General features: G+C 25.1%; 1 protein-coding gene across 4 annotated transcripts in view; it reads left to right on the top strand.

The window, feature by feature from the left end:
• Nucleotides 1-319: 319 nt before the first annotated feature.
• Nucleotides 320-23,466, top strand: part of LOC136985202 (metabotropic glutamate receptor-like protein R) — a 28,220-nt gene continuing 5,073 nt past the window's right edge. Inside the window, exons 1-3 of one of the 4 annotated variants that reach the window (XM_067282427.1) lie at nt 320-458; nt 6,817-6,951; nt 18,932-19,696. In XM_067282427.1, coding sequence (XP_067138528.1) covers nt 6,903-6,951; nt 18,932-19,696 — 814 coding nt within the window. In that variant the 5' untranslated portion in view covers nt 320-458; nt 6,817-6,902. Of the gene's footprint in view, nt 463-2,025; nt 2,046-6,816; nt 6,952-18,931; nt 19,697-23,466 lie in introns of those variants that run through there. The other 3 variants (XM_067282428.1, XM_067282429.1, XM_067282430.1) reach the window with 3 other exon arrangements.

Here is a 23,466-nt window from a genome sequence, read left to right as displayed (position 1 = left end):
AAATTTGACTTTACTACGAGTTTCAAATTGATTCTCTTTAAATTTTCGCCGGTATACAAAATAAAGGAAATTTAAAATTGTTTTATTAAATATTTTATTAATAAATGTCACATCAAAAACTATTGGATAAATGTTTAAATATACAATACTTAGGAAACATTTAAATATAAAAGTTATATTTAAATAGTATTTTAAATAAAAAATTCTACTTAAAATATAATTTAAAGATTTTTATTATTTAAAAATTAAACTATTTTTAATATAGTAAAATTTAATAAATGTTAAAACTGTAATTAATAAACATTATTATAACAGATGGCGCTTTGGAAACAAATCTAAGATGGCGGCATCGAGTCTCTTCGATATTGGACGCAGAGAATGGAAGATGTATGTTAGGTGATGCCTGTTTTATAACAGGCAAATAAGACGAATAATTCCGATTCGGGATTTATGTGTGCGTAAGTACGTTGTATTTGTATCACTTAATTTTTTGCATTAATATACTTTATGGTTTTGATAAAGACTTTTATGCATATTTTTTTTTACATATAAAAAAAAGAATTTATGCTTAAAATTAAATTAAAATGATTTAATTCTTAGTAATATGTGTACGGAATCTAAAGAGAAGATGCTTGTCTTCATCATCATCCAAAATACACTGGTGACATATTAGTCTGGTATTTTTGCATGATGACTTTTTAAAACGTGATAATTGTAGGTTATATAAAATTTTTATTGCTTAATCATGTTTAGGTATTGCATAAATTGCTTAAAATTCCAATTGGCCTACATATAAATCTCATTATTGCATCCATTGTATTGAATGAAGTGCCAGTCATACGATGAATATGTAAAAGATGTAATAACTTGTAATTCATTTCCGTGATTCACATTAAAAACAACGCATAATTATCTTTAGCCACATTTAAACATCATGCCACTTCATAAAACTTAAAATTTCAAATGTCAGAATCGAAATCGCAACGTGTATGGAATTTTCGGAGAAACTTCGATAAGATAGCTTTTATCGTAGTAAAAGTATTCCAAAAGTAAATCGAGAAATGTCAGAAAATAAAGCATTACTTATTAAAATATTTTCGTAACATTTAACAATAAATAAATTAGTAGTTGGCACTCACCAGATTGTTATTAATAATTGAGTTACGAATTGAGAAAACATATTTTACGCTTGGAAGGATGTATCGAAATAATCATTGAATGGGACTTATTATAACACGCTTTTTGTCACAAAAAAAGAAAGTTTTTCGAGAAAGGACATTTTAAAAATCGATAAGGAATAAACTAATCGAAGAATAATTTTTATAATTTCTTATATATTTTCATTATGTAATGCAGATAGAAATGTAAATTCTAATGTCTATTTTTATATCTTGGTTTACTTTCTGGTATGTTATTGCCAAACTAAATACGTTCAAGAGATAACCAAGTTACAAAGATCATTTCTATGCTTTCTTGGCGTAATACGTGAATGCATAAGTAACGTTATTAATTAATTAAAATTATAAAATTCGACTACATTTTGAAATACTCTACAATCCAGACTAATCCAATCTGAATTAGTTGAGTATTTTTTAAATTTAAGAAAAAATCAATAACGCTAAACGCTCATTATTCCCCCAATTTGGATAAGTTTTATCACTCGACCAGTCGATAAAAGCCATGAAAAATAAAATCCTCATCGTAACTTTTGCAAATTGTAATCTGCTAGTGCAATTTTGCAAACTTTTTCTTATATTTTTCAATCGATAAACATTGATAGATTGTAAAGGAAAAGAATTATCCGCAATCGAAATTTGTCGATGCGAAATTCCGATATGAATCTAAACAAGGCTTGCCTTTTCTTTTTTTTTTTTTATATTTATATATATATATATATAGTTCAGTTTGTAGAGATTTATTTTTATATTTTAAAACTTTAGTTACGATTATGGCGGAGGCAGAATTCATTCAAAGTACCAACGATAAAAATCTACTCATTCTCCACATTTAGTATGGTTGGTTTTGCATCAAAGCGGATTAAAGAGGTTAGTCGGATAGGAATAATAATACTGGGCGTGTCTGGAATAGAAATGATTCCTTTACTTGACGTGGCATCATTTATTGTTATTAAAATAGAAAAAATCACACGTAATCGACAGATGCATTAAAAATTTAAGCGATCGAACTTTACGCTAAACTCACTCAGAATCCGCGTTTTGATGGATTGGAGTACGTGATTTATTAATTTTTAACGGCTTAATTCGATGTTTAAAGCATCCAAGAGAGAAAGGAAAAAATATGATTAAATCGTTTTCTACTGCTACAGCTATATAAGATACTTTTAAAAGTGTCCAGTCACTGCTCTCTTGGTCAAGCATTTATCAAGTATTTTGGGAGACGTCGCACGTTGGCGTTTTTTGTAGGAAACATGCTAAATTTTACGCGAAAATAATTATTTAACGGAGGAAAAACGAGTAGCTTTATTCATTAAACTATTCGCAATGTTGTTAAATAAGAATTTCAACTGAATATAAATTTGGTTAACGGTAACTACTAATAATGCGAGATGTTTCGGCAGATGGATATCCACAAACATCTGCCATGTAGATGTTTCAGTAGTATTTTGTCTATTAATCAGTTTCTTTTTTACAAAGTTATAATAAATCGAAAGCGTATATTTTAAAACTGCTGTTAAATAACAGTTTCCTTAAAACAGATTTTGTAGAATAGGTGTAAACAGGATGGTATATGAACATTTTATAGATTTTATTTTGGTGTGCTTATATATATATTTCTTTTTTATTTTATTTCATTTTAATCGATATATATTCAATATTTCTTATTCTTACAGTAATAATATCGGGTATTTAGTCGGATGTTTTATTGTTTTCCTAGTTTGAATAATGGTAACGTTCCGAGTTGTTAGCGGTGCGATGAATCGGCAAAGATTAACTTATTATTTCTTAGAATTTAGAGCAAAATTATATAAGCATTTGTATCAAATATGTTCGTTTTTTTTTTTTTATGTTATAAGTGAGCGTGTGGCTTCTGCGATGATTTTTATATAAGTTAGAGCGATAAAAATGATTTGTTTGCGTTCGTTTTTTTTTTTTTAATTTCGCTTCTGAACATTAAACATCCGTCAGTTTTTCTAGTGATGAAATTATTACAGTAGTAGCATTGTTCTTTAAATTACTTGACCTATTTAAAATAGTAATGGTTGGTAGATTGTTGGAATTATTAAATTAATTCACACTCATTCCGCTGATGTATTCTTGATTATGTCCGCAAAAATCACTTATAGTACAGACATTTTCAGATTATAAAATGATATTCGAAAGTGGGCATTTGTAATGAATCAATTATAGCACTAATACAGAATTCTATTACGGTATTATTATGTCTAAGAAAAACTGTTAGGTATGTTTTTTTGGCATGCCATATGGATTATCTTAGAGATTTTAAAATTCTGTGCTGAGTAATAGGCTTTTAAAATTTAGTTTTAATATAGAGGTATGTAACCATATCTAATTACTCATGGCTAAAAATTTTTAAAAAATTATAATAAACATATTGTAATATCTAATTAAAGAATACGCATGTAGGAGATTATTTAATTACTAAATTACATCATAATTATGATAAGAAATCTTTCTTGATTTCATCAAGAAAAATTATTACCATTTCCTGTTTAATTAATTTTAGAGTGAGTTTATCAGCAATGACTTTTAGAAAGATATAGTACTTTTTTTTCTAAAAATAACAATTGTTATGTAACATATTAAAAAATTATATATAGTTCTGTATTTTAAACGTTCAGATTATGACTTTTTTTATAGTGTATAGTTTTTTAAAGACATTTAATGTTTTAAATAATAATTTTAAAATATTTATTCACTGATATCAACTAAGAACGTTCATGATATAATGTGTTATATCATGAACGCTGCATATCACAGAATGCTAAAATATTGAGCAATATATATCTAATTATACAGGAATTTAAATGTAACATTTTGAATGCAGAGTTATATGACATGAGTATTTTTATTTTAAAAAATTGAGTATTATTTGACACACACTAATATTTACTGTATATTAAATTTTTGATTTAATTTTCATAGAAAATGATTGGCAATATTTTGACACAACAGAAAAAGAATTATAATATAATGCAAACACCATTAAAACCAACATATAATTTATTCCCCAGACCTATGAAAGGGGTCAAAAATACCGTATTTATTCGCATATAAGACGAGGTGTTTATTCATTTTTCACTGCTTTAAAAACCTAGGTTGTTCTATATGCACAAAGGAAGGATTCTTTTTGTTTTTGCAATAATTTTTGTGAACTGTGTATTTGCATTTTTTACTGGATTCTCACCTTCTGGTGTTTAAAAACAAAATTATTTTATCAGAGTTGTTTGAATTGTTCTTGTGTATTGTCAGGAGTAAAGACAAATAACAATAGGAAAAGCAAAGATTTTGAATTGAATTCCAAAATTACATGGGAGCCCGATATAAGTTTTAATTCATTCTCATGTGAAAACAAATGATTATTTGGAAATCATAATTTGGAGAAACTTGTAAGTGTAATCGATAAAGAGTGAATTTGATTGTTAAGAATTGGCAAAAAAGGTTCCGAATTGTCCAGCCTTACACGAACAAATTATGTTGTCAATTTTACAAGATTTTTTCCTTGAAGTTTAAAATGCAAGTTATTTTTGCAGGAAAATGTGTGCATTTGATATTTTATTTGTGATTAAACAAAATAAAATTAGAATTGTATTAATAATTTTCTTTACTTTGATCTATAAAGTCTTACCTCATCCTATATGTGAGCATACAGTATTGTTTAAATAAATCATAGTGTTGCTGAAAAAAATATTTAAGATGGTGTTCAAGCTAAATTTGTTTCAACCTAGATAGAAATGTTTTGTTATGGTGTGTGGCTGTATGGTTGATGATGATCTTTCTGTATCCATGTTTCTCCACAACCTTTTTTATGTATTGTAGTTCTTCCAATCTGTCATGAACTCTTGAGGAGTGGAAGAAGGCCTTCCTGATGTGAAAGCTGCTAATATGATGTGATAGGGGATCATGTAACAAACTCGAGATAAATAAAGATGTTAAGAAGAAAACTTTTTAAGGAATTTTGTTATAATTCTATCTTCACTAAGAGTGAGACTTAAATCCATAAAGTGTGCATTAATATTATTCTCTTGTTTTATCAATAATTGGAGCTTGAAGACATAAAGGTTGCTGTTGATGTTCCTTAAAAACACTTGGATATTTAGTTTTATATGCCATATGATTAGGACAACATCAGTACATCTTTTGTACAGATGAAAATGGGATGAAAGTCACTCAAAGAAAGGATAATATATGGCATCAAGTAACAATAATGAAAGGGCAACAGATGACAGTTTTAGCAGCACAGGATCCATTGATGGAGATTGGACTTCAGGATGCTAAAATCATCAGGGTGATGCATTGCATAGCTGATCTTAGACAGATGGAAGAATTAGAAATTTATAAGTTGTCAAAGGAGAGCAATCAATAAATTTTAAAGACATTTTTTGCTTGCAATCTCACTATGAAATACCATCTTAAAGCATCCTTATTATTTTTATATAGGCTGCAGTTTTATCTGTACATTTTGTTTTATATTTTATATAATTTATAGGAAAGAATCTTAAATGTAAACAATTGGTATAACATTCCACATAGTTTAAATTCAACCAATGTAGAGACTAGTGCATCTGGTTTGACTATAACCATTACATTGATTCCTTTATATTGATTCTTTATAGTGTTAATTTAATTCAAGTTGATTCTATATACTAATTTCCATCTGGAACTACATTATTCTGTGGAAGGCTGTTAAAAACAGCCAAAAATGTTTGTGATGAATAAATTATATGATGGTTTTAATAATGCTTACACCATTTTTATCGTATCATAACCAGTTGGTTTTTTCTTATATCATTTTAAAAATATATATTTTTCTTATTAAAATAATTTGAACAATTCATTATTCTGTACATTTTAACATCATGTAAATAAACATATTTTATAAAATATATTAAAATTTTAAAATAAGAATAAAACAACATATGTATTTAAACAATGCAGAAACTGGATGATAATAATAATAATATTAAAGAAAAAAAGAAAAAAAAACCAAAAACTCCAGCAAAAAAATATTTAATGTTAAACAATTTTGATAACTTTAGCTATTATATCAGGTTAAGTATGCTCAAAAAAAAGAACTCAGGTGTTTCAAACATATTTAACATTATGATGATAGCTAAAGTTATCAAAAACGTTTGTTTATAATTAAATGTTTTTTTGTTTTTGCTGGAGTTTTTAGTTTTTCTTGTTTATCTTTAATACACCAACATATGCTTCAAGAGAGAATTTTCTTATAAAACAAAATATGATTCATTTAGATGTATTTTATTTAAAAATGTCAAATTCAAAATATCCTTTTATAATGTAATAATGTTTATTTTTAAATATAAAATCTATAAGAATATATAAAATAAAATAATGCTGTTTTTATGAAATGATATTTTTTTACATGTATTAAACTTAATATCTTAATTACATAATGAAAGTACTTTAAAAATTGATATTAAATGCTTTGAATAAGATAAATTCGATTTATTAATGAAAGTAATTAAAGAATATCAGATTAGCACTTGTAAGATTTTTTTTAATGTGTTTGATAATGCAAAGAACGTAATATAAGATATTGAAAAATAAATATGATAAGATTTTATTTATTTTTCTGGCTTCTTTGACTTACCAGTATTCTACCTGAGATTGGAAGAAAGAAAAGAATGAAAGAATTTCTCTTTTTGTTTTACTTTACTTGGTGGATGCAATTTGCTTAGTATGTTGAGAAGAATTTTAAGATTATGTCTAATTCTACTTATTTCAAATAGTAAGTATAAAGTAATATATATTTTCTAGGTTTAAAATTTTATAAATTTTCTTAATATTTATATAATGAAGTTATATTTAAATTATAAATACATAATGATTACTTTAGCTAATCTTTTCTTATTTCGATTGATTATCAATTAAATTTTGATGTAAAGAAATTTATCAGCAATAAAAATTATAACTTGAATTAGATTTTTTTTTTATAATAAAATAATAATTATTTATATCACCAAATAGCAATTAGGATACTAACATGACAAGTTACACTGAATATTAATTACTAATGATTAATTAAAAATATTATTGAAGATGACAGAATTGTTATATAACTTAGATTGTTAATGATAATTAATATTAACATAGAAGTAACTAATGTGAAAGATTGTAATTATAACTGAACTTTGTTATTTGATTTGTAACATTCATTCAAATTATGCTAATTAAAATTTAAAAAAATAAATTTAATCATTTATAGATTAAATGTTTAAAAAGTATGTATTAAAAATTAATTATTTGTAATTTTTAATATTTATTTTTAAAATTATATATTATGAAAAGTTACTATTATTTGTTTTAATAAAGTTTAAAGTATTCTTCAGAATAATTTTTATAAATTTTGGAAATTTTTATTAAAAGAACTTTATCTTTAACAGTGAAAAAATTTTCTAACCTAGAAATTTAAAATGTTTTTCCAATAAAATCTGGGAGATATTTCTACACTTTTTTATATTTTGTAGAAAAGATAAATATTACATTTGGAAAAAAATTGTTATTCATCTTAAAGCTAAATATTATTTATTTTTAAAATAAAATATATGTATTAAAAGTTCATCATTTCAAAAAAGTTTTTTTTCATTATGAATTTAATTTATGATATGAAAATTTGTTAATTTTTAAATAATTATGATTTATATTATATATATTAAATAATTATTATTAATCTTTGTTTAGCCATTAGGAATATATCCCATTGCTGGGGCTTTTTATACATATGAATAATACATATAACAATTCTTAGATACATATCTTTAGTTTTTTTTTAAATATCAGTAAAACATAAATAAAAAAGAAATACATAATACACAAACTACTATACCAGTATCATAATTAGGTTTCAGTCCTTTATAACTAAGATAATCATTTTCTTTAATTTTTTTAATCTGTAGTTAACGTATAAAGCGTAATGAATATATTCACAAACCAAATTTGTGTAATTTTCTCTGAATTGATTAAAAATGGCATGTACTGTGTTTAAGTGTAAATAGAAAGTTTTTTAAAAGTTTCTCTCTCATATAAAATAAACATAGTCCAATATCAATAAACCTTCAAAAAAAGTTATTTAAACTCATTATGTTTTTTATATACTTTTATAAACAATATTTATAAAAATTCATAAATCATTTTTAATTCTTTAATGTTTAAATACAGTCAAACCTGTTTTTATGTGGGGGATAGAGACTGCATAAAAGAAAATGCATAAAAAAAAATCGCGCAAAACTTCAGGAGTGGCTATAAAAAATAGTTTTCGCAACACAATTAAAAAAATATTTTTTTTATGCAGTGAATAGGGACCACATAAAAAAAGTCTCACGTAGAAAATAACTCGAAACCGTACGAAATAACTAGGAATTGCTTTTTTAACTCCTTGGGCCTTTTTCTGCAACACCTAATGAGGAAAAAAATCCTCTAAGAATTTTAATTTTTATATTTATTAATTATTTCCACTTAAATACGAATCTAACATTAAAAAGTTAAAAATAATCGTTAAATAATGATTTTATTTGATAAATATAGCTGCAGGAAGTGTTATTTCATTTAACAAGGCGTGAAATTTCACACCTGCAGTCTAAAGCTGGAGGGGAGCTAACTTACCCCATCTGTTCAAATATAACATAATATTTATGGTTTTTATGCTATTAAAATAAGAGGGGACCGAAATAAACGTATGAGAAAAAAATTTTACTGAATAAAAAATGAAAAAACCTGCTGATGTCATAGAAAACAACCAATAGAGTTTTTAAAAATTTTACAGGAGTCAATTATGTTCCAATTTGATTGAAATTTTCATATACCTCACAAAAAAAAATCTCACAAAACAAATCGCACAAATAAAAATCGCACAGAAAAAGACCACACAAAAACAGGTTTGACTGTAAATTGTTACATTTAAAAAAGTACTTTTTTAATAGTCTCAATTCTAAAAAATTTTTATATGTATACTTAATTAGAAGGAATAAGTCTTTTCTATTAGAAAAGTCTTATTTATTTTGTCTACATGGAATATAAATATAAAGCAGTTTTAAATTTCTAATATTGATCTTTATTACATAGAAGAAAAGTAGATGAATGACATTTAAACATTAATATTAGCAAGAACAGATGTACTGCATAAAAAGGCAAAAATTATTCTTTTATAGTATTTTGTCTGTATCTTTATTTATACATAAATTTTCTGAAATGATTTAGTAATTATAAAGCTGTATTTGCTAAAATAATAATTTAATTATTTTTAATGAAAAATATGATAACATATTATAATAAATGAGGCAAAACTTATTTTAGTAAAAAATTAAAAAAAAATAAATGTTATAAGTAATATTTATGCATCATTTTTAACAGCTTAATGACTAAGTGAATTAACTTTAGTGGAAATTTATTTTATAAAAATTTTGTTAATTATCATTTTATTTGTTAAGCTTCTATATTCTATATTTTATAATAAAAAAATATATGCATTTATTTTTGTTATATAATTGTTAAAACATATATATGTTTTAACAATTTACACCGTAATTAAAATGAATATATTAGTTGATAGAATTATCCAAATTTATATGCATGTAAACATGCAATATATGCATTGCTACATGAACATTAAAATGCCTGAAACATGCATTTTACATGTAATATACACTAAAATTTGTATGTAGAAGTGCATACTATAACTTCTGTTTTCAGGCAATCTTTATTAATGTCTATTATGTCACTTATATATGTGTAATAACATTTTATAACTTTCTATGCTATCTAATCAATCCTTATTGAATTTATTTCTGTATATACAATTATTTAGAAGATATTTGAGGATGACTGGATTAAATTTTATATTGATAAATTAATAAATATAGCATTTACAATAATTTTAATCTAATTAACTTAAAGAATTTTGACAACTTAAAAAAATATATTTTTTTATGGAACTTCAAACGAATGCAAGTTAGATGGTTCAAATTTAAAATACTTGAATTTCATGTGCTCATCTATAATTGGATGGAAGAGTGATACATGAACTATACATGTTCTATATAATTATAACTTACTTGTGCCTGTGACCGGTGTGAGAATAATCATTTCATTTCAAATAAACAAACGTTTTCTGGACGCCTTCCGTGTCCTTTTTCAGGTTAAAATCGCTGGATTCTATTTTTTTTAAAAACGCCATTCCGAAATTTTTAAGAACGAATTCGAATGATGATAGTTCGAATGTGTGATGACCATCGCGCATGCGCTATATCTATACATGTGCAAAAAATGTTCACTGCACAGATAGAAGGAATGGACTATGGCTCATTTGAAAAAGTTAGTTCTTGCAATGGTACAAACAAGCACTTATTCAGTCCTAAAATTGGTCAAATTGCAAAATATGCAGTAAAAATTATAAATGCACTTAAGGTTCTAATATCATAGCATTTAAGGAAAACAAAAATCCAAGGGTTATAAATAACAGCATTTAATAATTTATAAAGCTCATCATAAATTTTAAAAAATTTATAAAAAATTTTTGTAAAAATGTTTACTAAAAATAATTGATAAGTAATAGTATTAAGTAATAATTGATAAATATAGAAAAATTGATAAGTCAATTTTTCTATATTTATGTCGAGTTCGTGGCTACACAGTCTGTGAACAGATGAATAATCTGATTATGTTAATACTAATATACAGAATAAAATGTATGTAGCATGTTGAAATAGTAAGAGATATAAAATCTAATAGACAATAGAATCAAATAAAAATACAACTACATTAGCTAAATTTAATTATAGATGAAAATTTCTTGCCAGTTTGGGACAAAATGAAAGTTTTGTTTATTACAGTTAATACTGTCTTATTCCTAACAAAGTCAATTTCAGTTAATATACATAATAGATGCAATAAGCCATCGTTACAATGATCTGAAATTTGAAAATATTTTAAAATAAATTCTATTTTTATGGTTTATTATTATGTAATATTTTATTATTTTATACAAATTAATTTATATTAACAGTTTGTCTTAACTACTATATATGATTTGAAACTTTTTGTAATATTTCATAAATTTAAAATGTATAAAATACTTAATTTGTAAACAGTGCTTGATAGCTTGACTTATGTTTCATAATTTTCAAATAAAAGAGGACTTCTAGAAATGTAATTGATTATATTAATGTAGTGTTGACTATTAAAATATTATATTTTTAAATATATAATTAAAAATATAATATTTTAATAGTTTGCTGCTGTTTATTTCAACATTTGGTAAAAACCAACTTTAAATTATACTGGAAATTATAATTAATATGAAAAAAATAGCACCTTTAATCATCCAGCATAAATATTTAACAAAATAAATAGGATTGTTAAAAACAATCGAAAACATTCTTATTTTGTTAAATATTTGTGCTGGATGATTAAAGGTGCTATTTTTTCATATTAACATTTGGTAATTTTTACTTGTGTACTTTCATGTTTTCTCCGAACAGAATATAGTGTAATTTAATAATTTGTTTTTAGAAAAATTTCTGTGATTTTAATTGCATTATCAAAACAAACTTTTGTTAATTAAATGGTAAAATAATAAAAATAGGAATATCATATAGTTGATCATATATCCTTAATATTATCAACAATTTTATCATTTAGAATGGAAAAAAGCATATGCAAAATTAAAATATTTATCTTTTAAAGAAAAATATCTTTTTATTAAACTCTCTAAGTCTTCATACAGTCTGGTGTAAAGTCTTTCTTCTTTAATAAGTCAAGATCAATTGTTTATCTGATTAAAATTTTAACAGCCAAAAAATAGGAACAAATTTTTGTTTTTAGATGTTCCAAATTTTCAAATGTGAAAAATATTGAAATTTATACTTTATGGTAATTTTATCAGAGTTTTTAAGTTTAGCTTTTTACATGTAATCAAGAAGTTGATTAAATTAAAAAACATTAACTGACAGATGCTATCAATTTATTGATAGAATATATAATATCTTTTTGATAAAATGTTTAGTATTTATATCACCTTTATTTAAGATAACAAAGATGATATAAATTCATTCAATGTTCTTTCTTTAAGCTAGTGTTTATAAATAGTAATAAAAATACTGTTTATTTCTTATTGTGATTTATTTTTGATACTGAAGACCAATATTGCATTATAAACAGCTAACCAAAACACACAATTCAATAAACAACTTTACATTGTTCATTATAGGAAAATTATCATAAAAGACAAACAAATATACAAATGATTTTTTTAATCTTTATAATGACTTTTATATTTTAGAGTAATATATTTGTTAGAAAAAAATTACAGTTTAAATCTTGAAATTTCTCAGATCTTATAGAAATAGACTATCATTTAACAGATTATTATTTATGAAAATGTTTAAATTCCTGAGTTTTTCAAAGTTACTTGATATTATTGCACAAGAGAAGCAATAATGGTGATGTACAGGGTTTGTCCAATAAGTATTGGGACTGAAGTCGTCAAAAAGAAATTTATTGGAGATATATGTATATAGTGAGCTAATAATCTTTAAAGTATGACTCTCCTGCATCAATACCAATGCTTTTTCCAATCTTCATACATCTCCTGGAAGACGGCAACTACAAGGCTGTTGAGGCTCCTTTGATACGAAGGAACAAAAAAATGTCAGGGGAACCACATCTAGACTGTAGGGTAGTTGGGCAGCATTGACACATTGTGTTTGGCCATTGCTTCCCTCACAATTAGTAACATGTAACTGGATGCATTTGTTGTGATGGAGCATTCAGGTATTGGCGATCTCTTTTTGGACAATGGCGGACCCTAATTCTCAAAAGTTCTCGCGCACTTAGGCCATGTTTCCATTGGTTTGGGTATCTGTTGGACATCCAGCACATTGTTTGCCTTTGATGTCTGCTGGCCATCTTTGAATTTTTTATGCCACTCAAAAACACGTGTTCTGGACATAGCTTCATTCTTGTAAGCCTCACAGATCACATCCAAAAATCTCAGTGGCAGATTTGTTCAATTTAACACAAAATTTGATGGCAAAACACTGCTTAATGGTTTGCTGCATTTTGACTCTTGATGCAAGCATTAAACATACTTTCACTTTGGGCACAATCTACACACTCCAAAGGCTCAGAGAAAACTGAGCTAGGTCTCATAGCTTACATGACATCCCCACCACTGATCCTGCCTGTAGAAACTGTCCTCCACCCCTTCCCGTTGGCAGGAAAAAATCAGTCCCGATACTTATTGGACAAATCCTGTATACTATATATTATGGCCATTGTTAAAATGCTATCAAAAACTTTAAATTGTATCAAAATTGTTTTACAGTGCTCTCAACAGTGCTTTTTGCACAGACAATTAGCTTTTTGAGAGTGCTGTATACATGTCTGCTGTAGTTGGCATTTGCCCACTTTTTTTACTGGTGCCAATTATCAAACTTTAAAAGTGTTGTTTTATTTTTTCAAATTATTTGAGGGAGTTAGATAGATTTTTTTTAAAAGATAATTAGCTTTTTTGACACACATTGGATGATTTGTTTCTAAATGTCTTTAAAGCTTGAAACCTGCAAAAGTTTTACTACAAACTATACAAGATGGTAAATGCTTGCCCAGTTCTATAGCCAGGAATAAATTATTGGGGGCTACAGGGGCAAGCTGAAAAAATTGTGATTGGTATTTTTCTTTTTAGCCAGTACTAGATCTATTAGCTACAGTTTAAGTGTAAAAATAAGTTTATGTTAGAAATGTTGTTGATGCAAAAGTATTTGCATCTCCTGGCAAAGCAATAATAAAAAGCCAGTTTACAGTAAAACTGACTTTTTATATCAAACATATCAACTTTAGGATTTGTTTAAAGATTTAAATGTGATATTTTTTAAATTCTTTTTTGTGCCGAAGCCATTTAATTGTAAGAAAAGCAATAAAATTTTCAGCATTTAATTAGCCAAATTCTAGCTCAATCTTTCAGGTGATCACTGGTTATTTCATTATAATAAAATTTTCATTATTTAAAGTAAAATAATAAAGCCAACAGACAGTGTTAATATGTTCTTAAACTATTTGGCATTGCATGAAGCAATTTCAAGATTTTAAGACAATTTAGTTTTACAAAACTTTTTTAAATTAGCTTATTTATGCTTATTAGCTTAAGTAAAATTTCTGTTTTATTGTTACATTTTTATATTTATATAAAGTGTTGTATGATGATTAATTTAACTTTTTATTAAAATGAATGAAATCATTTAAATCTTCAATTAATCAACAATATATTATATTCAACATAAAAGAATCTTATATTTACTAAATGTAATTAACGCCAGCCACGTACTTTTTATTAATTCTTTACTTTAAAAGTGTAATATTATGAATGTGGCGATAACACCAGATGACGCTGTTACCTGATTTTACATTTGTTCTGCGGAGGCTGTAGCCTCAAAGGAAAGGTCGTCTCCGAGATTATGTGAATCGTCTAAGGACTGCCGATGGAGTGAACGGCGATAAGGAAAGACAAAAGCAAAGTTTTTTTTATCTTTGTATGTCGTAATTATATTTTATATTTAATAAAAGAATCTGCATTCTTAAATTATAACAAATGTTTTTAATATAAAAATAGATTGACTATCTTTTAGTTTTAAAAAGTTTACTTTTAATTGTCACATTTATAATACTAATTTCATTATTTCTAATTCTTAACAATTTTTTTAAAATTAATACATTATTACAATTTGATATATTTTTTTTAAATCAAAAATATACATTAAGGGGCTGAACTGAAGTCCACACTGGAAGGGGAGGGGGTCAAGACAAGTTAAAGTTGGAGGATCCATTTATTTCATTAAATTTTGTACAGTTTAAGCATTTTATTTTATTTATTTCAGAATTTCTTGTATGTTTCATTTCTACTTATGGTATCTATCATTCATAAAGTGACATAGGTTTTAAGGGGGTTGAGTCGTATTGGATGTCTGAAAAGAGGGGTTATGAAAACTTGGACATACTGGGACAAGAAGTGGAGGGGGAGTAAAAATTTCAAGAGAAATGTTGGTGTAATTTATGGACAGCCCTTAATTAATTAATCTTTTATGAAATTTTGTACTTATAACTTAAAATATCAATTTAATTGGTCTGCAATTTGAAAAAATTTCATAAATATTCTATAAATTTCCATGTCATCTGTCTGTCTTTCCTTAATCTCAAGAACAGAGTTAGATAGATGAAATCCGAGACCAGATATGGAAAGATTAGAGGCAGGAGGCTCCTGATTAACTGTATATGAACTCCTTTTCTGCAAACCAGATGACATGTTATTTTAAAACTTTTCTCCTGAAAACAGTTAATAGATAACCAGCATGACTGTATTGCTAGCAGGAAAGTATGATATACTGTACAGGAGCAAGCCACTACTAATTTGAGGTGGAGAGCATATATTTTAAATTTAAAATATGATTAAAAATTGCAGCCTGGCATTGTGAGGATGTCACAATAAATAATTGCTCATTTAAAATAATTTTCCTAAGTTTTATTTTATTCACTGCACTGTATGCAAACTATATTTATTTTTCCTTAATATTTTCAATGATTTATTCTGTTAACTTCTGATTTCTATGTTTGTATGTACATTTCTCTTCTATCCAGTATTTCAGTATCCATCTAAATATTTTATAATGTATTTTAAATTTAAATTTATACTTTCTGTTGTTAATTGATAAACTGAGATACCACTTCATCTGAAATAAACTATGGAAGAAAACTTTGTCAATATAGACGAGAGAATGTTGTACAGTTCAGTTTATTTCACGAATCTTAGCTAGATAATTTGTGATACTCAGTAATGGCTGTAGAAGTTTTAAAAAGAATTTACTCTGATGATTTCTCATAATAATATTAATTTTAAAAACGATTAAAGAAATTTAAATTGTAATCCTAGGTTTACATTTCTTTAATAAATACAGTTGTAAATAAAATTTTAAAATGTTTTACTGTATGTTCAATTACTAGGTCTAACCTGAAAATAGTATGTTGTACATGCTAATGCATCCAAATCCAGTTTATTTAAAAATTTATCCAGCATTTTTTATGATCTAAATTTTTAATTATCCAAGGTACTCTTGATTTCATATTACCTTTGATAATTGGAACTCTTCTGTATGGAAATACTGACATTTTTCTCTGGTTATATGATAATACTTTTGCATTTTTTATTTTATTTTTTATTATTTAAATGCATAATTAAATGAAGAATGACTAGCTACCAAATTCTCTACTTTATTTTTTTAAAAATAGTTTTCTATAATTTTTTAGAAAACTTAGAATTACAGTTTTATATAGAACTCCTTGTGCAGTTATGATACATTTTGCATATGTTTAATGCATATGCAAATTCAAATAATTTATGATAAAACATTATAATTAAATTTTTTAATTAATAGCGAGGTTGATGCCAGTGGCGTAGCGTGGGTATCAGCCGCCTGGGGCGGAGGAAAATTTTGCCACCCCCTTATTTAGGTATAAGTAATGAAAAATTCCATGTTCATTTCAATCGGTCCAAATCATAGGTGCGACAAAAATATGAAATGAAATGGTTCAAATTTTTACAAGATATTATTATTTATTGTGAAATTTTTCCGCCCCTGCCTCCCCCACGACACTACACCACTGGTTGAGACTGAAGTTTTAAACGCAAAAACATGTATGTTGTACATTCAGCGCTGCTTTCCTGTAAGCCTAGAAGTTTGACAATGGTGTTTGGAAAGTCAGTGGAATCATGCTTGACATTCCAAATACCATTGTCAAACTTCTAGGCTTACAGGAAAGCAGCGCTGAACGTACGACATACACGTTTTCGCGTTTAAAACTTCAGTCTCAACCTAGCTAATCTGTCAAACATTTCTATTCTTTTGTAAATACAGTAAAAAAAAAAATAAATAAAACTTGAAGATGTGCAATAATTTACTTGATTTTTCATTTTATTTTATTTAAACAATAATTTGGTTTAAAATTTATATGAAAATAGAAAAACTTTTTAATATGCTTTATGATATTTAGATTCACTAGTAGATTATAGTTGTTATAATATTCTTCAATTAATGAATTATATTATTAACAGATATCAAATACAGATGTTCTACATTCATTTATTTCATTGATAGATAATATCTATTATGTAATATTACAATATAGTATTATGTATATAGAAGTAATTGTAATTGTTTTAAAAATAAAAGATTTTTGTTTTTGTTTTGTTGTTTTAAATATATATAAAATAAAAATAAAATGATTATAAACCTAATAAAAATAAATTATTTGAATTATCAAAAATCATAACTTGAAATTAATGAAAGTTATTACGATTAACTCATATTTTTTGTTAATTTCTTAAAATTATCAGGATTACGTATGATAATCCAGATGTTTAGTGATCCAGATATGTATGTATGTATGTATTTGGATCACTATATATATATATATATATGTATACAATATATAATTATTGAAATTTTAAAAATATGTTGTAATTAACATTATGTATTAATAAACTTAAAACAAGTACAAAAGTAATGAAATTTTTAATCTTATTTTTACACATGAATTATAAAATAATTCTTAATTATTAACTTAATTTATAGACTTTTAATAATTTTAATATACTGATTTATATAAAACAGAGTATTATAACAACATCAGATAAAAAAAAGAAAAATTTCTATTTCAAACTTTTAACACATATTCAATACAATTAAGATCTTAACAATGAAAAACAACAGAACAAGTATAATAGTCCTAACAAAATTAATTTATATAAAGTTGATGCAAGACTGATTTTGTAAATTGTGTAATTCATAAAACTCTTAATATGTCTTTTTAATAGTTTGTGAACTGTTAAATTATCTTCAGTATTATAATTATCATCAATATAATTTACATTGATAATAATTATAACAATCTTTCCATGTGTAATAAAAACAATAAAATATTTTACTTTGTGACCTTTCTGCAGCAAATAGAATATTAAAATATGTTAATATCAATAATTTAAAGTACAAATTGTCATTTAAATTAAAACCTTTTGATATTAACATAAATATGAATTCAATAGTTATGATTTTTTTATATTTAAATTTGTAAAAAATAAAAAAAATATTAAAGTTTATCTTAATTCATAAGTATAGCATTAAATCTCCTTTGGTAAAGATTAAAATTTGGGTTAGAGATACTAAATGCATTTATATTTTATTTACAATTCTAAACTTAGGCACAAAATGGAGAAAATCAGTTTTATACCAGCAGTGAACTTGTTATTACGAGTTAATTTTTTTAAACTTTTAATTTAGTTTAATATGTTTTTTTTATTACTTTTGTGTGTTTATATTACTTTTGATTTGAATAATTATTATTTCAAGAGAAATGTTTATAAATATAAGGTAAATATTTTTAAAATATGATATTAATTTTCTAATTTACAATTAAGAATCTGTCCATTTAAAATTTTTTTCATAGTTCTTGTAATATTGAATTCAGTTATGTAAATATTATTTTTTGAAAGCGTAAAAGTATTTTTATTTAAGAATAACTTAAAACTTTCAGTTAAAAAGAAAAAATTGTTATAAATTGAATAAAAACGAAAAAAAATTTTATCCATTTTAATTTAATGTTTTGCTATTTTAATTTCAATACTTCTAACATTATTTCTAAAATATTTAAAATACTTTATTTTTCAGCTACTCCTTGGATATTTATGTTAATGATTTACTTCATCCAAAGTGCTAGTCCTATTCCAGTTTATTTGATTGAAAGAACCAAATCAAATGAAGTGGCATCAACTGAAAATAGACAATCAAACAAACAAAAATTATTGAAAAATATTTCGTTTCTGTCAAGTGTTGAATTTCTTGTTACTAAAAATTATATTGAACTGAATAATGAGAAGGAAAGAAATTTTACAAAAGTTTTTAGGAGAAAATTATTTTCAACACAGTTACAGTCTGATTCAGAAAATAAAAACAGTGATAAAGAAGTGTCTAACAAAACAAATTTAAAAAATGATAGTATGGAAATTAAAATAAAAAGTGATAATTCAGGATTGCAAAGACAGAAAAAAATTCTTAATGATTTTACTAATAACGAAGGATTCAATTTAGGAAAGGAAAACAATGCTAGTCATATAAAACAAATGAACAACAACAAAGCACATTTATCTACATTTGAAAATTATACATCATCATTAAATGCAGGTAACCAGTCAATTACTAGTCCATTACTTGAAGATAACTCATTGACTGTGGATATTTTATCATCTGGAATAAACAATACGTTATTGAATGATTCAATTATAAACATGACAACTTTAAGTGATTTTGAAATTATTCCAACAAAATCCTTAATAAATAATCTTTCTTCAATAAACAATGATGAAACTGGCTTGACAAGTGGAGCAATTGCAGGTGTTGTCATTGCTGTTTTACTTGCAGTATTGTTGTTAATTGGTAAGAAATTTAATAAATGAAACATAAGTTTTAAAATTAATAATAATAATAATGATAAGTATCATTTCTGTATCAGTATGGCATGCTGGACTTTATACAATACAAAACAAAATTTAATATGACAAATATTGCTGACTGTTTTATTCTATCAGTTTCACACTTATTTTTATTAGTAAGGCTAATAATAAATAATAATAACCTTATTAATAAAAAGAAATATAAACTTGGTAGAATAAAACAATCAGTAATATTTGTTACATTAAATTTTGGTGTTTATGTGCATGTATGTGTAGTCTAGCATACAGATACACAAATATTTATTATATTGAATTTTTTAAATCTAAATATTATTTAAAACCAAATAATTATATTTTAGCTTTATACCAGGATAAAACTATTTTTGAATTTAATTTCAAATTAAATTCAATAATTTTAAAATTTAAATATTAATTATTTGAATTAATATTATTATTAAAATTCTAAATTTAAATATTAAATTTAGAATTTCAAATAATAATTTTTTAAACTTAGCTTTAATATAATACTTATTACAGATCCCAGTTAGTCTCAGAATGATTTGATTTATAATAATTTTAGTTTGCAAACTAAAATAATTTAATTAATACTTATAATAGAACATCATATTTAAATATGCCATGTAATATAAACATAAAGGAACTTTTTTCTTTAAGAGAATTTGTCTTTTATGATCTTTTAAATATCACTGTTAGCTTTTTATTTCAATTCATTTACATTATATTAATTTGTGGAAAATTGGAAAATTTAAACTTTAAGTTTTTGAGGAAAGTCAGTAAACTTGATAAATATTTAATGTTTTCATTACAAATGAAAATATCCTACTTTATTATAAAATAAAGTAAATGAAATAAGAATAAAGAGTACAAAGAATGGTGAAATTTTAATAGTTGTCACATTTACAAAAAATATTGGAAATGAAAATTTTTAATGGCAACATTAACTCATACTTATTTAAAATAGATAAATAGTAAATTAACACAATAACTAAACATTTTAATTGTGATACAATTTTAGGCTTTTAATTCAGCTTTAGGGTTACATTCAATTTTAGTTAGATCTTTTTCACATCTCAATCTTTCTATGTTCATATGGATAATTCTTAACATTACTTCTGTACCTTTTTATAATAATGTATTTAACATCATATCATCATTCTGTAGGATCCTGCAGGTTTCCAGACACTCATATTAACACCCCTCATCTAATAATTTTGTAAGATAATGTATTTTTTATTGAATTGTTTACATCTTGTCAAATTTAGAAATAACTTGGAACTTTACAACTGTCAAAGAGAGATACAGTATATACACCATCTGATTTAAGATGAGGGTCCCAAGATCAATAAATATCAAGCATCTCCAATTAGAATTGAATTTGGCATCAACTTAGTTGTTGACTTCAATTTTTTTTGCAGCATGAGGTCTCTAATTTCTCTTAGAAACAGATGAGAGACCAATCAATTTATGAGGAAGAATATTTGAGACGAATTAGAATGTCAGATCAATAAAATCAATAAAAACTTATGTCTTAAAGATATAAGGTACTACTATTGATATGATTACGGGAAGATGATGTTGCTCCTTTTCTGTAGAGTTACAAGAAACTGCTTTTTTTTCTTGTTTCGTCAAGTTTCCTCGTTCAGTTTCTATCCAGCCCATTACATGTTCCACTGAAATTATTCTCAACCAACCCACTGTGCTCTTTGCTGCTACTGTGACTCACATTTCCTTTGATGAACTTTTTGACTGGATTTGACAGTTCTCCCTATCTAACAATCCTGGATAGATAGATCCTGGATATTACAATACAATCTACTGTAAATACTATTGTATGATCACAATAGGTATTGTAAGGACATAGTTCTCTCAATAAACAGTTTTTACCATGTATGAATGAGTTCTGTTTCATTCCAAGTTTTCACATTGACATACATAACCGTTTTTCTTCTTGATATCTGTGATTAAGATCATGTAATCTCACAATTCTTTTGAATGTGTTGCTTGTTTCCATAATTGGAAAATTGTTAGGAGATGATATTTAAATTCTGTTAATGCAGAATTATAGTACCATATTCCAGTTTTTCATTTTTATAGCATTGTAGAAAAATTGCAAACAACATTATGAGTACTGTTACTCATTTCTGAGTTTTTTGCCCATTTTATCCATTTTTATAACATTTTAAATTTTTCTACAATGACAATAGGTTCACTTTTAAAACTGTTTATTTTTCTGTGATTTCCTGTAAGCCTGCTTTAACAAATGAATAAAAACAACTGATGTTTTTGATTGTTCTGAAGCAAAAGCATAGTAAGTCTTCATTAACTAAAGTAATAATCAATTATTTGCCAAAAGATCTTTAGAAAAATTTGCAAATGTGACAACTATTTCAGGACAGAGAGCACAATTAATTTATGTTGGCTTACATATTATTTTATATTAATTGTCCATTCTTTTTAATAATTAATCATTTGTTCTATAAAAGTTTTTTATATGTTGCCAAAAAACTTTTGAAATGATTTTTTTAATCTGTTTTAATAGTTATAACTAAAATTTCTGAATAGTTTGTTGTTTTTTTCAAATGTTGGAAAAAGCAAAATCATGTTATATCATAAAAAGAAAGTATATTCATTTCAGATTACAATTAAATTTATAATTTCTTGTTATTCATATTTATTTGAATAAGCAAATGATCTTGTCAAATTTTTATCAGACTATTTTAAGTCTCACTTCAGGCTGATTCGTTTTTTCTGGAGTATTCTAAATTAAATTAAAATTAATTAATTCATGATTATTAAATTTATCAAGAGATGACAGCCTAACTGCATTTTGCTAGTCAAATTACTTTGTTTTAGATTATTAATTACACTTAAAATATTCTGATTAAAAGAAATCTGACAGGTCATCTGGTTATTTGGAATAATGTTGTACATTATTTCTAATGTGGAATTAATTTGAATTTTTCTTGATGTGTGATAAAAAGTCTCAGAAGCTCTCTAAATACAGGATAAGGCATCTTAATTAGATATAAATTATTTGTAATGTATATCAAAAGTGGGGGGAAATCAATCACCAGATTTGAATCTGTGAGAAACCCAAAATTATTAAAATCATCACCTAACACCTTTGGCTGCTCAGACATATTTACTACACATTGTTTTCAGCCTAATGCATAGGCCATCCTCAGGTGCTATATTTTTGGAATTACAAAATAGAATACAATTGTATTTGTACAGTTTGTAACTGAAGTTCCAAAAATATGGTACCTGAGGATGATTTATGCATTAGGTTGAAAATGTTAGAGTATAGCAGATAAATGGATCTTAGCAGTCAAAGGTGTTTGGTGATGATTTTAGTAATGATTTTAGTAATTACTCTCTCTGCTGAGTGTGGGTTGATAAGCCCAAAATTTTGCTGAATCAACTAATTTAACCTAGCTATTCCTGAAAATTTTTAAAGGATGAAAATGTTGAAAGCATATAAAAGTTCCAATGTCACTACATGAAAATTTCTTGTACTATAATTCTAATGTAAAACCCAATTTTTTATTACAGAGTTATTAAATTTTGCTTTTTTTTTAAACATGACAAGCATTAAAACAAAATTTATAACTTTATAGTGAAAAATTGATAGGGAAAAAAAAAATGTGGTTTTAAAGAAAAGAATGAGAATCCAGATTAATTTCATATCAAATTACGTAAATCCCATCCCAGAAAAATTTTTAAAATACCTTT

This window comes from Centruroides vittatus, unplaced genomic scaffold, assembly GCF_030686945.1.
Source record: "Centruroides vittatus isolate TY-2023 unplaced genomic scaffold, ASM3068694v2 contig_955, whole genome shotgun sequence".
NCBI classification, from domain to species: Eukaryota; Metazoa; Arthropoda; class Arachnida; order Scorpiones; family Buthidae; genus Centruroides; species Centruroides vittatus.
Note: the sequence above shows the minus strand (reverse complement) of the source record. Positions and strands in the feature narration are given on the sequence as shown.